Below are 16,811 nucleotides of genomic sequence, written 5' to 3' on the forward strand. Positions count from 1 at the left end.
AAATCAAAAATAAAACCAAACTATACTGTAATGTGCCTTACAATGACAGAAATGTTGTTGTCAGTAGACTAAATAAGTGAGCAGTTCTGGAATAATAAGATCTCAATAGGAGCTGGGGTTGTGGCTCAACAGTAGAGCACTTGCCTGGCATGTGTGAGGCACTGGGTTTGATTCTCAGCACCACATATAAATAAATAAAAATAAAGGTCTATCAACAACTAAAAAATATTTTTTAAAAATCTCAGTAGCACATTTGCTAACAAATTCACAGCCTCATAAAGGAAAATATGGCCGGGCATGGTGGCACACACCTGTAATCACAGGGGCTCAGGAGGTTGAGGCAGAAAGATCTCAAGTTCAAAGCCAGCCTCAGCAACTTAGTGAGGCCCTAAACAACTCAGTGAGATCCTGTCTATAAATAAAATATAAAAGAAAGGGCTGGTGATGTGGCTTAGTGGTTAAATGCCTCTGGGTTCTATCTCCAGTACCAAAAAAAAAAAAAATGCAAAATATGGGCCCACAAAAAAGTGAATTTTCCCAACAGAAGCTTGGGATGAACCCAAAATCAGAGACAGTAAAGATTATAAAAGAAAGCCAGATTTGGGTAACTAATTAATTAATGGGCTTTATTATTTCAATAGAAAATGACATGCTATAAATTAAAGAATGAATCAAAAATTCTACTAGAAGTCATACCAATGCAATAAGAAAAATAAAACTATAAAATATGTTAATATGAAAAAGAATTATGGAGAAAATGTCATTATTTACAATGTTACTCGATAATACTCAATACTCAATAAACTCAATGGACACATAGCGGAGTTTTGTATGATGGCCAACTATAAGCCCAATGCATAAAAAGTGGTAGCTTTCTTAAGACTAATCACCAAAAATAACAAAATACAAATGTTTTTATTTTAAACATTATTTAGTAGCCACAAAGTTATAAAATACAAAAAAAATCATAAAATGTTCAAAACTTACATGAATAAACCTATAAAACCATTACAAACAACATAAAAAATAAATGAGGAGAAAAATATGTTCCTAAAAGAGAAGAGTCATTATTTTAACTACATCAATCTTGTCCAAATTAATCTATAAATTAATTATAGTTCTTTAGTTGGTTTAGTTAATAATAAAGATGTTCTCTCTTTCTTTCTTTTATTCTTTATTGTATTTTATTTTCTGGGGAGTACACAGGATTAAACTCAGGGGCACTTGATCACTGAGCCACATCCCAACCCTATTTTATATTTTATTTAGAGACAGGATCTCACTGAGTTACTTAGCACCTCCCTTTTGATAAGGCTGGCTTTGAACTCTAAAATTCTCCTGCCTTAGTCACCTGAGCCAATGGGATTATATGCATATACCATTGCGTCTGGCTCTTTCTTTTTATTTATTTATTTATTGGAACTTTTATCAATAATTTGCATTCCCAACTCTTTTTATTTTTTGAGAGAGGGTCTCACTGAGTTGCTCAGAACCTTGCTAAATGGCTGAGGCTGGCCTTGAACTTGTGATCCTCCTGCCTCATCCTCCTCAGCCTCTGAGATTATGGGTGTGTGCCACCAAACAAAAATTCAGTGAAAGTATTAAGGCAGGGCTGGGGATGTGGCTCGAGCGGTAGCGCACTCGCCTGGCATGCGTGCGACCCGGGTTCGATCCTCAGCAGCACCACATACCAACAAAGATGTTGTGTCCGCCGAGAACTAAAAAATAAATATAAAAAAAAAAAAGAAAAAAAAAAGAAAGTATTAAGGCAATTTGGCTGGTAATCAAAAAAATAGAGAGAGTAATATCACTTATATATTTGGCACAATCACTATATAACATAAATAGTTAGCATGGACACAGCTCTGTTTATAAATTTGAAGAATATAACTGGATAAAGTATTTTAAAATTCCTTATAGATTTAAAATTCTATGAACCCATTATTTTCAATTCTAGGATGTTAATTCAAACAATTCAAATTCAAAATGTTGCTTTCTATCTCTGAACACCTAAAGAAATAATCTAATTCTGTCTTGTCTTTATAGCTATAAGTATGCTCTCTGTACTTTATTTTCCTAATTCCTAATCCTCCTCAAAAACAGACCCCAGTCAATGTTGAACATATCCAAATGGTATTTGAAAAAGAGAAGGGCTTGGGATATAGCTCAGAGGTCCAGGGGCTGCCTAGAAATGTGTGAGTCCCTTGGTTCACTGGTTTCAATCCCTAGTACCACAAACAAAACAAAAGAAAAGAGAAGGCAGATGGGCAATGGTGGGGGGGGGGCGGGGACAGGAAGGGGTACATTAAGTATGTGAAACAAAAGAAAAATGATGAATTTCTTGGAGAGGAAAAAGCAGATTTAAGGGAATCATCAGAATGATTTCTGGGACCTAGATAAGCTAACACTGGAATTACTATGAGCTTATAATTAACTGTATTATTTCAATTTTATCAGATTCTCCCTTTCCCACAGAAATAAAAGATGAGAATAATTGCTTTCTAAGAACACAGTATGGTATTTCATGATCTTTTCTTCAGAGATAATATCATCTCACAAACCATCATCTTTAAAAACATTTCTCTTGAAGCTGTGTTCCCTTTCAGTAACATTTGTTTCCTATTTCCTTTGTTTTTACCCTAATTTTCCCAAATCTCTTTTCCACACAGTAGCAAAGGTGATCTTTTCAAAATTAAAATCAAATAACATCATTGACCAGCTTAAAAGTTTCCCAAAGCCTTTCAGTTTTGCTGGAATTTATATAAAGATATAAACATGAGAAGAAAGGAGAAATATAAGATTTATATAAGAGGATAAAATGATCAAAGCATATAAAATGGGTTTTTTTTAAGTGCAGAATTGGATATACTTGGATATATGCTGAAGAGTGGGACAGCTGGGTCAAATGGTGGTTCCATTCCAAGATTTCTGAGGAATCTCCATACTGCTTTCCAGAGTGATTGCACCAATTTGCAGCCCCACCAGCACTGTATGAGTGTGCCTTTTTCCCCACATCCTCATCAGTATTTATTGTTACTTTATTCTTGACAATTGCCATTCTGAATGAAGTGAGATTCTCAGTGTAGTTTTAATTTGCAGTTCTTTAATTGCTAGAGATGTTGAACATTTCAACTGCTCGGCCCTGGAGGTATGCTGATTTAATGTATTCTTTTCAATGATCCCAAAATACTCGCTAATATGAATATAGAATAGTATTTTTATGTGTTCTCACTTTTGTTTCAAGGTTTTGACTAATACAATCAACATTGCAAAAAATCTATTTACATTCTCATTTTTTTTACATTTGACAATTTTCTACTAAGATTTCTAAATCAAATGAAGATTTTAATTTTATGAAATGCTTCCAGGTTATTTTCCAAAAGGATAAAATAGCTCACATTTTTAACATTAGTAAATTTGAGTATTCTTTCTCCATCTTCACTCACAACAGTTTGTATTATACTTTTTGATAAGTGTGTATTATTAGTTATTAATATCATTTATTATTATGTGAGATATTTTTAGATACTTATTCCATTTAATCTTCCAAACCACAAATTCAAATCTCAGGAAAAATAGTCATTATTTTAAATAGACTGACTGAATTTTTAATCTTGAAAATTTGGGGGTTTTGTATCATATAGTTTTTTGGTTTTTTGCCTTTTTTATTTTCATTCTGTACCTGAGGATTCTTATGTGGGCATTTTGCCATTATTGTTCAGGTTGCTACCTGTTTCCTAAAGCAATTGTGATTTGATTAGCACCTAATCCATTTTATGTCCTCTCTATCTGCTGGGATCCTTTATTTGCGTTATCATATTTCCTTGCTGGCTTATTGGGGCCAGATTCTTGTTATTGAAGTAGCCCCATAAGATGGAAAGTGAGAAGTGTTTAAATCCTAACTGGCTGAGGTTTGCACAACATGCACTCTGTCCATACCAAAGGAAGTTTCCTGGCTCCTCCGTTTCTGCCTACTATATAAAACTAACCTCAGGTGCAAGGAAGGTTTACCCTCCCCTTTCAATCACATATTGACTACTATGGGCCTTTCCATAGCCTCACAGAAGCCCAATGTCAGCTTTATTCCTAGGTGTTCACAAACATCCCCTAGCCTGGTTACTCCAAGAGACTGTGGTGGTTTGTTCTTTACATAAGGCTCTCAGACTGTTTTCTGGATTCTTACCTAGAATATGGGAGAAAAAATTCTTTACCAACTCCCTACTTCCTTGACTCACATAAAGCTAAATTCTACTTGGCCCCAGGAAAAATATATATCATAATTGGGAATGGAAAAAATATAATTTAATTTACTTGCTCACTTTTCAGGATCCCTGCATTCAGTGTATTTTGAAATAACAACCAAACTCTTAAACACTTTATCGCTTACTCACTTGACTTGAGTCACAACAACTTTCCTTCTATCCCTCAAATATACTAATATCATTGTTACCTAGGATCTTCACACTGCTATTCACTCCATCTGGAAAACTAAACTCTTTTCCCCTTGATTATCATCTTTTCATCTTTCAGTTTTCACTGAGATGTCACTTCTTCCAAAAGGCCTTATTTGATCATTCAAATACTGTTCCTGAGTCACTTCATCTCATTATTTTACATTATTCATACCACTTAATACCATCTCAAACTGCCATAATTATACATTTATTTATTGGCATGCTTACTATCTTTCTTCCATTGAGTCACCAAGAAAACATGACTCTATCTACCCCATTCATAGATTTACCTTCACGAGTTTTTTTTTTCTTTTAATAAACGAACACATTTTAATTGCTTTGGAGAAGGAAACATATAAATTAAATCTTTTGTGAAATCCAATAAGTTGCTTTGTATGAGGCATGTATTTGCCAAAGTACGAGTGCAATTGTATGGTGATGTGTGAAGTTCCTGCTATAGGAAGTCATTCATGAGGTTGGAGAGAGGGGAGGAGAAAAGTTAAGGAAATGATTCTTATTTTATGAATCTTCTCTAAGAGATTTCTACTACATCACATTTTTTAAACCTGTCAGTAAAATGCAATTGAAAAAAGAAGAAAAAATACATTGCAGTCCAGGTATGATAGGGCTCTTCCCTTGTAGAAACAAAAAATTAGAAACATCCCCCCTGGGAATATTTCTACTAAGTCTCATTGCATTAATATTAAATCAAAGTCTGCATGTAAAAAGCAAACAATGTCAATTGGGTCCTTTAAATTTATCTCTTCAAAATGAATATTCTATCCTATCATGCCCGATAATCTGGGAAAATTTGGACATTGAATAGGTGATAATACTAAGAAATTTTTAATTCCTGTGAGGTATTGAGAAGTAAAATGAAACAGATTTGGCCATATGTTAATAAATGGTCAAGCTGAATTATGGATACATATTTTGTTACACTACTCTGTTTGCTTTTGTTATAGTTGAAGTTTACTAACATGATAACTTAAAAAGAAAACATAATAATCATCCATTTTACTTTTTAACAGATAAATGAAACATTTAATGAATCCAAACTGAGAAGACAGTATATCAAGTCTCATGTTGTCCAAGTAAGGTATGTTCAATAGCATGAGAGGCACAGACTTTTGTCCATCTCATACACAACAGAATGTTTTTGTTTGATGCATAGTTAAAAGATCAAACTAAATTTGATTTGGTGTATTAAAACCACCAGCACTTCAAATGCAAAAAATAAAAAGGATTTAAGATCTGCTAGATTTATTAAACCATAAGCAAAAATCCCATCTGATTATGACATCAGATGAAGGTTAAATAGTTTGGCTCATTTATATAAGGGCACAGAGTCCAATAGCAAATCTAAAATTAGGATTTTGTTTAAAAATAAAAATTAAAAAGAATAGGCAAGATAAACCAGCCATGTATAGATTATCTGTCCTGTATTAGCAAACTAGTAACCAATAGGCCAAATTCAGCTTACAGTTATAATTTTGGTTTGCACATAGATTCCTAAAATGAACTAAATGTTAAATTTAGAAAATTTTACCTAAAAACAAATTTCAAATTATGTGAAAAAAAAATCACAATCTGGGAAAACACTGAACCCCCATTCCCCCATGGTAAAAATAGATAGACACTAAGTTTCTGAAGTTTGCAACATTCCTTAACACACACAAAGTATACATGTATATTTCACATGTATATGCATGTGAAAAAAAATTCACCCAACCATTCTCACTTCTTTTCTTTACTATTCTGGAACATACAGAAATCAAATTTCATAGCTTAAGAACAGAAAATTGAAATAGAAAGTTCAAATGGTCAGGAGTCTACATCCAAAAAAGTTCTATATTTGAATGGGAAAAAAGTCATACCTCTAGGAATTTACCCTCTGGGAGAAAGAGGTTCCTGTAAAAAAAAAAAAAAAAAGGAAAGCAAAGAGGAAAGAGGGAGGTATCCCTTATCTTTTATCATCAATAAACACACCAAACCCCAGTTAGCACTAAATTTTCTATAATTACTTGCCACCTGTTATGTGTCCCCATTTAGCTATGTCATGAAATCCCAACAGGAAATAATACCCAGAATATTGCCTTAATAATCTTATAGTAAAGTTAATGGAATTCAATTTTTTAAAAATATATTAATCACTCATACAATAAATTGTCCTGTGCTCTCTTGGGCATTACAGATTCAATATGAATAAAATACTATTTCTAGTCTCATGAATACTTGAGAAACCAACTAGATAATTAAATTGGCACTAGAGCCCGTTGCTAATATACCCTGGAATAAAAGGAAATAAGCTAGGTACTGGAAACTTACCTCAACCTCATAAAGTTTATATACAACAAACCCAAAGTCAACATCATACTCGATGGGAAAAAAATGAGAGCAGTTTCTCTAAAATCAGGAACAAGACAATGATGTCCACTCTCACCACTCCCATTCAATATAGTACTTGAAATTTTATCCTAAGCAGTTATGCAAGAGAAGGAAATAAAAGAGATAAAAAGGAAGAGGTCAAATTATCACTGTTTGCAGGTGATATGATCCTCTACTTAGAAGATCCATAAAATTCCATGAAAAGACTTATAGAGCTAATAAGTAAACTAAGCAAGTAGCAGGATACAAAATCAGCATATAAAATCAAAGCTTTTCTTTACACTAATGAATTCACTGAAAAGGGAAATCAGAAAAATAAATTCATCCACAATAGCTTCAAAAAAGTAGAATACCTAGTAATATTATAACCAAGGAGGTGAAACACCTCTGCAATGAAAATAATAGAACACTGTATTGATAGTACTATGGTGAGAACCACTCTTGTATGCTTATTGGAGTAACAACACATTAAGAAGATTGTACATCATGATCAAATTGGTTTTTTCCCTGAAGTTCAAGGATGCTTCAATACATACAACATATCTAAATCAAATCAGTAAGTATAATTTACCACATAAATGTAATTATGGTCAAAAATCATAATCATCTCACAGAAAGCCTTTGAAAAAATGCAGCCTATATGCATTTCAACTATATAGGATTTGTTGCAATCCTATATGGTTGGTATATTTTAGTCTACCACATAAAGAAAGTAGGGATAGAAGGAAAAAAGAAACTGAAGCCACTAGAAGTTGGAAAGACCTCCCATGTTCATGAATAGACAAAATTAATATTGTTAAAATGGCCATATTACAAAAAACAATCTACAGAGTCAATATAATCCCTATCAAAATACCAATTATACCACAGACTTAGAAAAAACAATCCTAAGATTAATATGGAAGAATAAAAGACCCAAAATATCAAAAAATTCTAAGCCAAAAAAAACAATGCTAGAGGCATTATAATACCTGATCATAAATTGTACTACAGCGATATAGTAACAAAAATTGCATGGTACTAGCATAAAAACAGACAAGCAGACTAATAGAATAGAATAGAAGACACAGAGACAAACCCACACAGGTACAGTAATCAGATCCTTGACTAAGGTACCAAAATTATACGTTGAAGATAAGACAACCTGTTTAACAAATGGTGCTGGGACAATTGCATGTTTCACAACAATAACAACTACCAAAAATATAATCTATATACTTTAGTATATGGGACATTAAATCAATGATTGTAACCTTATAATTGCCCCTCTTACTATGTATATTTTTAAAGCATAAATATTATAATAAATATTATAATAAATAAATAATAATGCTATAATTTGAACCCAGGCAATCTTATCTAGGTTATTGCACCAGTTTATCTAACCTCTAGCTTTTGCTCCTGCTCTATTCACAATTCATTCACCACATAGCAAGCAAAATGAATTAGAAAATATGCCTAGATAGTTTTAAGACTAAGATTTAATATTTAGATTAAAGTAAATCAAATCCATAACAAATTAAGATAAATTATTCAGAATTGTAATAAAAACTTTAGTGGCTGCAGTAAATGTGTTATATAATTGCTTTCAGTACCTATCTAAAAAAAAGTTAATCTGGAGTAACACTATTTAGAGAATGAAAATGAGATATAATTCAGAACTGTCTTCTGTATTCAGGAGGAAAAGAATAACTATAAATAGAATTAAAAAATTAATACACTTTGAAATCTACCTCATCATAAAACTAGAACTCATGATATTCTGTTTCTTAGTTTACTTTTAAGTTATCCATGCTTTTAATCTGTACCCTCAGAGAATTCATTTAACCTGGTTTCATATATAGTTGGTATATTTTAGTTTTCCATTTTATAGACGAGGCAACTAAAGCAAAGATAGGTTAAGCCAAAGTGACATAAACTAACATAACCATTATTCCTACAAACTCCTTTCATGGTTACATTTCAAAGATATGGCTTTCCATCCCTTGAGAAAGGAAATAATCATTATTATAAAAATGATTTATTATAATAAATAAATAATAATGCTATAATTTGAACCCAGGCAATCTTATCTAGGTTATTGCACCAGTTTATCTAATCTCTAGCTTTTGCTCCTGCTCTATTCACAATTCATTCACCACATAGCAAGCAAAATGAATCAGAAAAACATATTATTCCCCTGTTTAATGCCTTCTGACAATTTCCCACAAATTCCAAATTCATTTGTACAATTCACAGGACTCTATGTAAATCCCTGCCCCTTTCTCTGATGTCAATTCACCCTCACCCTCACTCACAACTTTATATGCACTCTGACTTACTACTTTCTGTCCTATAAGCAAACAAGAGTGGTTCTTTACACAGTACTATCAAAGCAAAAAAAAAACTGCACTTAGCAAAATGAAACAAACAATGAAGACTTCATTGAAGGTTACTGCAATAGTAGAAAGATAGAACTAAGTCTTCACTCTGCTGAGACAAAAACTGGTAGAGTTTTTCAAAGGTAGAAGTCAGAAGGACAGCTTAGGTATCTGTGCATACCAAAAGGAAAAGTAAACTTGTACTTTTACACCTTGGAGCAAGGTGCCCACTGAAGTTAGGCTCCCACCCTCTCACAGAAACTGGGAGATAGGGTTGCCATCTCCTTTGATAGTTACTTTTCAAAGAGATGGTTTCCAGATCCTTGAGAAAGTCATTTCCTGGGTTGTAAAATTGGCAAAAGGTTTTTAAAAATTAACTAACACACACTTCAAAGGAACAGAGAGAGAATTTATAATTACAAGTTTTGAAAGGAAATGCTCTAAGTGAAGAAATATTAGGATCTATAATCAGGTAAAAGCCTGTGTTTAATAAAGTTTAATAAAGTTAAAGGAACTATTAAGTCTATCTTGGCCAGAGCCTTTGTCCTCATCTCCTTCTTTCTGGAATGTTCCTCAACCAGCTCACAGCATGACCCACTCCTTTTTGTCATTAGGGTATCACTTCTAAAACATCCTCCTTAAAGCTCTCTCTCCTACTAGAATATAAACAACCTGAGAGCAGGGACTTTGAGGTTTTATAAGCTGACATAGCTCTGACACCTAGAACTCTGTATGGCATGTTGTTTATACTAATGTACTTTTGTTAAATAGAAGAAAAATAGAAAGTTCAGCATTGGAAAGGAAAATTGCATATGGCAAAGAAATACAAATATATCATATAAAACTAAAGATAATTTTGTTAGTAAATAGAATAAAAGTAAAATATCTTTTAGTTAATGTGTCCAGTAATAAAGAGGATCCTATGACCCTAATGATATCAGAATAAGAATACATGTCTATATTTAGCTTGGTTTTAGTGTTATTTGACCCAGAAGAAAAGTTCAGGGTGACATCCACAGTTTGACAAATTACTTAAAATTAAATAGAGTAATATGATATGTCCTGCCTATTCCATAAAGAACAAAGGGGTTTTCCCTGCAGATCAGGCACTTGTGAGAAACATGAAAGCAGAAAAAGAGATGAAAATACTTAATGAATGTAATAATTGACATATAATTACTAATAGTTTAATACTATTCAAAAGAAATAAGAATAATAGATTTATATCCCCAAAAGGAAGGACATCTGATACAGATATACCTTAAAACATAAAGTAATAATGGGTGATATAGAAATTAACTAACTTATTTTAAATTATTCTGAATAATTTAAATAATAAGTAACCGAGAAAATCCTGGACTTTGATTATTGTTTTTAGTTTTGTTCCTAAATGTTATAAAGGTTTAGAAGTGGATGCTTTTAGAATCTTAAGTTAAATAAAGCTCTGGGTTGTTGATTTTCAGATATACGAATGTATAAATGCAGAAAAATTTTTAGGAAGAGGTAAAGAGTCAGAAAAATAAAGAGCAGAGCAGAATAGACACTCCATCAAGCCAATAGTAGTCACCCACTGGTAAAATATTGGGTTTATACATTTCCATCTTCAAATCAGAAAGACAAATAAAATAAGTTCAGTTAAATAACTTTGTTCTCAGCCTTGATTTCCAATAAGTGAAAGATAAATGGTTCACTATAACAAAGTATGCCTCAATTAAAAGAAAACCAAAATAATAAATTGTTTTCTCATTTAATCCATTTCTTTTGTTTAATTATTTTCTACTAGCCTTTCCTACAGAGTCCATAATGGATTCATAACACAAAGTTATATTTACATTAATAAATAATTTTTGTTCATTATTCTGAGATTTTTTAAATATCTCTATATCCATTATAAAATGTATAAAATCTGTAATGATGCTTATAATAACCCAGTAAATAAAATTATCATCTACATTTTAGAGATGAGAAATTTAAGTACAAAAAATGTAAACAGGTTACTGTAGTGTAGGAGTTGGCAAATAGTAGTTCTAAAAGATAAATTCAGTTTCTATGAATCTCAATCATACTCTTTACACTATTCCATGAGGTCCACAGTGCCACTTTCACTCCCTTATGGAAGACTGGGATAGTTAGTACAGGATAGAATGATTCCACTTTGGCACTATCTTAATCTCTACTTGTTATTTACAAATTCCCTATGTCTTCCCCTAAGAGTTATAGAGGCTCAGTAATGAAAATATAATTTGTCTGTTTATGTTTTGCAGTAAAGCCAAAGAGAAAGTGGTAATACATGCTATACTGAAGTTTAAATCTTGTTACAAAAATAATGCAGCAAAATTTTGGGACAGAACTGAAACAATTTTACGTGAAAAACTAAAGGGCCAAACCGGGTCATTATTTATAGATTCTTCCTCATTTAAGTTTTCAGGTAAGAATATGTATGGCATAGAATGTTTTTTATCTTTTAATTTGAACACAGTGTTTCATTATGCAAATGAAAATAGTATTCCTTTCTTTAAATATTATTTCATAGAAAATGATAACTATATTTATCCTTTTCTAAAGTAATCAGGATCCCAAATAACATTTCTCTGCAAAGCAAGACAGCTTTAAACTCATGGTTTATTCTGTGAGGAATGATGTCACCTGATGTCTCAAGAATCTAGATTCCTAAATTCCAGAACAGTTGAATCCCCTTTAACATCAAACTTACTTCTCCATATACCTTTAGTAGAACTTGTCTCTCTCACTGTCACATACAATCTAATTCTTATTCTTGGGCACATAACAACATGTGAAAGACAGCCTCTGAAAGGTGGGGACAATAATTCTTCTGTTCTCAGAATAATTAGTGTCTCTCAAAATCTTGATAGAAGTAGAACCAACAATGTGCTGGGCTATTGGTTCTCTGCTAAAGAGGGCTAAACTAAGATGGGCTATCAATTCTTGTCAAAAAAAAAATTGATCAAGTACATAAATGTATTCCTATCCAAGGAAGGGCTAATAGATTTGGGGGGAAAACTTAGCCAGGTGTTCAGTTCATTTGCATGGAATACCCAAAGAATCAAAAAGCAAAACTTGAACATGCTACTGTTAGATAAGCCATTGCAAAAACTCATCTGCTAAAAACATGAACTCAAATGTAAATAAGCAATATTATATTCCTAGTATTCTTGCAAACTTTAGGAACATTATGTACAATCCCAGGAGGGATTTGGGAGACTTTTTCCAAATATATAATTTTTTCTCAGTAGTTTTGCTAAAATGCCTTCCTACAATTCACTCTGATTTACTACTGTTACTCCTATAAGCATACTATAGTGGTTCTCACCACAGTATGAAGAAACCACACTTAGCAAAATTCAACAAGCAATGAAGATTTCATTGAAGTTTATTGCAGTACTAGAAAGGACAGAACTAAGTCTTGACTCAGCTGAAACAGCAGTCTACCACTGAGTTACATCCCCTGTTAAATGTAACCTGTACTTTGATATTTCTTAACTTCTATCTGTTTCCATAACTTCTCATCCCTCCCTCTTCACTCTTCATCAGCAGTTAGGTGCCTCATAAAATTGAGTGTGGTTTTAAGGGTACAGGAGCAAACCCAGAAGCTGACAAAGACAATACTTTAAAACAACATTTGATATAAGTGATATGAGGCTCACATTCATGACAGTTCTCACCAAGATCAACTGTTAGTCTTCACTCATCACCAGGTAAATGATATGTGCCATAGGGAACTCTAAAATTTATTTATGCAAACAAAGTTGCTGTTATAGCACCTTATTGAATATCCTGACCTTCTTATTCTGACCTATTAGCTTAGTAACTTAGCACCTGCACCTAAATATTTCAAAGTAGTGAATTTCATTTTCATATAAGCTGCTAACATAGTAGAAAGTCACAACTTCCTACAACTGTGACTTAGACATTAGTGGCCAGTAGTATTAACTACAATGAATCACTGAATACAGCATCAGTTTCCTATACTATTATACCTAGAGAAAGATGATATAGCATAATGGTTAAAGCCATGGATTCTGCTATGAAATTGTCTGAGATTTGAATCCTAGCTCCTGTATATATTAGATATTTGACTTTGGGAAATTTAAACATCTCTGTGCCTCAGTTTAAGCATCTTATCATGAGAATGATAATAATTAAAATACTTCATATGATTGTTGTTAAGATACCAAATACCTAATTCACTACAAAGCACTTTTTAAAACATGACTAATATAAAGTATCCTTAATTATTAAGTTTTATCAAGAGGAAAAAACATTTGAAATGTACATCCTATGGATTGTGTGTTTGTAAATCAATTTTATAGATAGATAGGCTATTTTTTTTTATTGATAGTCCTGCTCAAACTTCCCCTTAAACTTGGGCATCTCAGGGTGAAGGGGAAGGAAATGGAGACATTCCTAAGGAAGAATGAACTCTTAAAGCACTAGGAAAGTAAAAGCAACCTCCCGTTAAGCTCTCACCAAATAAAATCACTTTATCTTACAGGGTCTTTTGTTTCTTCATCTTTAAAAAGGAGATAGTTTGTTTTTTCTCAGAATAAATGAGCATATACACTTATGATAATACTTGGCATAGAGCAAGTACTCATTAAATACTGACACAGATAGATAGATAAGATAGATTATATGTAGAGATAGAGATATAGATATAATTCATGTGTGTACATGGGTATACCAAGTAATATTTTTTCAGACATCACAGTTATTCTTCTGATAGCTGAATTTTTAGATGTTCACTGTAAAACCAATTGAACCTTAAAGAATATATGTACATGCTTTTATATATGGATTCAAAGCAGGGCAATAGCCCATTTAAAGAGATTTTACAAGCCTTGGGGAATTATTGCTCTCATAGAATTAAAAGTTAATCAAGTAAAGTGTCCATTAACATTTCACTGCTTAATAATTATACCTACCTCAGGAAATTTGTTGTATATAGCTTTTGGTGGTTATAATGCTAAATCATAACTAGGAAAATGCTTGATCATCTACTATTGACTGTTTATTTATACATTTTATGAATAATTACTGGTTGAACACTGACTATGGCCCAGGATGTTTGGGGAAAATTCTACGTTACTAATTATTTTTTAATTTATGCCAAATGTTGAATTCATTTTCTTTCCCTATGTACATACCAAAGGATAAAAAGATATATAAAAATGGTTGTTTGATTTCTATTTTTTCTATGAATGATTAAGATTAAAAACCAAAATCTCACAGAATTTCCATTTAGTAGTTTTATTCTCTATAAATGCTATTCATATTAAGTCATTTATTTCAGATCAGTATCAAAATTAGGAATCGTAAATATAGGTTACTGGTTTATAGTTCAGAGAAATACATAAAAACACATAATTCATTGCACAGTGGGCATTTAGGAAGCTTTAGAGTGGGCAAAGACCTTACAAATCTCTAGTCTGTTTGCCAAAATCAAGACTCAGTGAAGTAAAATGATTCATAGTAACTTAAAAAATGGACAGATCCAAGACTTGAACCCATCTTCTCAGCATATTTGTGTTCCTACACTTATTTTTGGTTTTCTGTTGCTGAGGATTGAAGTCAGGGCCATACATGTGCAAGGCAAGCACTCTACCACTGAGCTACATCCCCAGCTCCCAGCACCTTTCTAGAAATTTTGATATAGGGTCTCACTAAATTTCCAAGGTTGGCCTCAAGCTTGGGATCATCTTCCTGAGCCTCCTGAATAGCTGTCTCTACATTTTTTAAGAATCAGTTCGGAACTTAATGATTGCACTAAAAATATAGTTTAAAAAAAATCTGTCTTATTTTTCCTAATCTATAGTTTACCATTCAAAATTCAAATCTTTAAATTCTGTCCTCAGTTCTAGCAACAATAAAGTAAATCCATATCTAACTTAAAGAATTACTCAGGTAGGATAAAACAAAATATTATGCAATACTAAATTTAATTAATAATTGTGAACTAATTATACAAATGCCTTGGTAGGCCCTTTGGGGAATTTAAAGAGAATATTGTCTCTCTCAGAAAAAACTTACCTGAACTTACGCTTACAATAAGAGTTAGTGTTGATGAAATGAGAGGCAAAATTAGAATCATTATTTCACAAATGTATTTTAAAGTTTTCCAGTATAAACTTGGTGATGTGGTTTGGACCTAATGGTGTCTTCATTTGGTAAAAGCAAACACTGACAGCAATTGCTCAATAAAAACAGCTGTATTTAAAAAAAAATATATATATATATATATTAAATAAAATCAATTAAATAAAAAATTTTAAAAAATATTTTCAAAGAAAAAAAAACAGCTGAAAACTCTTTCTGAAGCAACATGCCCAAAGTCCCATGTTTTTCAGTTCAAGGAGCTCTACATCCTTGTCACCAGGTTTAGCCAATAATCCCAGGTGAACTCAGAAATATGGTTCCCATGTAAACTCTTTCTTTTCCTTCAGAGCACTTCTCTCGGTTTTTAATTATATATTTACTAAGATATAGCCTACTATTTGACTACCAAATGTCTTTTATACCAGACTATATTCTCCATGAAAGCAAAGGCATGTCCATTTTTGTTCACTATTATATCTTCAGAGTCTGCCAAAAGCCCTGGTATATAGGAGTAAATAGTTGCTGGGTGAATTAATGAATTCAATAATATCAAATCTGTAACTGACAACCAAAAGAGGAGAGAATATAAGCTCAACTAAGGTGAGAAGCCCTGAATAAAATTATATGATAGCTATGTTTACAGTTCTTCCAAACTCAATACATAGTACTATTCCAGATGCATAGTAAAATTCATTCATTTTATAAAATTGTTGCCCTAGGACTTTAAAGCTTATTTCTCCTGAAGAACCCCAATTGAGGAGCTGTTTTGACAAGTGTGGCTCATGTATGCTACAAGAAGATATTGCTGCCTCCAGATTTAGGAGTTAAAGAAGGCTCAAATATTAAGATCCATGAATATAATATGTAATCCCTTTTATACATATTCCTGAATCCCATGAAAGATGACAGTGCTAATACCTTCCAAGTACTAACAAAATCAGTATTTCTGCAGTCTTTGTAAAAATAAAGAAATGCCTCATATGCTAAAGAGAGGGTTCTAAATAAAATGCCTTATAAAGTTGAAAGCTCATAACTTTAATAGGCATATTTAAGACTATGACTATCATTTGTTTTAAAAAATAATGATCACTTCCTGCACAAAAATGCCTTGTACATAATGTACAATCAACCTGGCAAATTGTATTAGTATGAAAAATATTTTTAACTACTTAACTCTAAATCATAATTGGCTACAGTAAAACTTCAAATTATATATAATAGAAAGAATATAACAAAGACTTTCATACACAAGTATGATGGTTCTGACTCACTATAATGAGTCTGACAAAAATAACAACGAAGCTTAGCCTAGCTCTCCTTTGTGAGCATCTTAATAACACTGGGGTATGAATTACACACATTTTATCACATGGCTTGATCTTGAGACAAGGAATGGCTTCATTGTATCATGCCTTAAGCAATTGAACTAACCATTCTTTGATAAATCAGAGGATATTTTGATAAGGTTATTATTATTATTATTAATATTATATGC

The 16,811-nt window shown here is 32.2% G+C and overlaps 1 protein-coding gene across 1 annotated transcript in view; it reads left to right on the forward strand.

Annotated features, from left to right (window-relative positions):
• The window catches only part of LOC113196082 (transmembrane protease serine 11C-like), a 49,582-nt gene that overhangs the window by 14,531 nt on the left and 18,240 nt on the right, over positions 1–16,811 (forward strand). The window contains exons 4-5 of the mRNA XM_026407788.1: positions 5,486–5,553; positions 11,467–11,630. Coding sequence (XP_026263573.1) covers positions 5,486–5,553; positions 11,467–11,630 — 232 coding nt within the window. The remainder of the gene's footprint in view (positions 1–5,485; positions 5,554–11,466; positions 11,631–16,811) is intronic.

This window comes from Urocitellus parryii, chromosome 10 (assembly GCF_045843805.1).
Source record: "Urocitellus parryii isolate mUroPar1 chromosome 10, mUroPar1.hap1, whole genome shotgun sequence".
Lineage (NCBI taxonomy): Eukaryota > Metazoa > Chordata > Mammalia > Rodentia > Sciuridae > Urocitellus > Urocitellus parryii.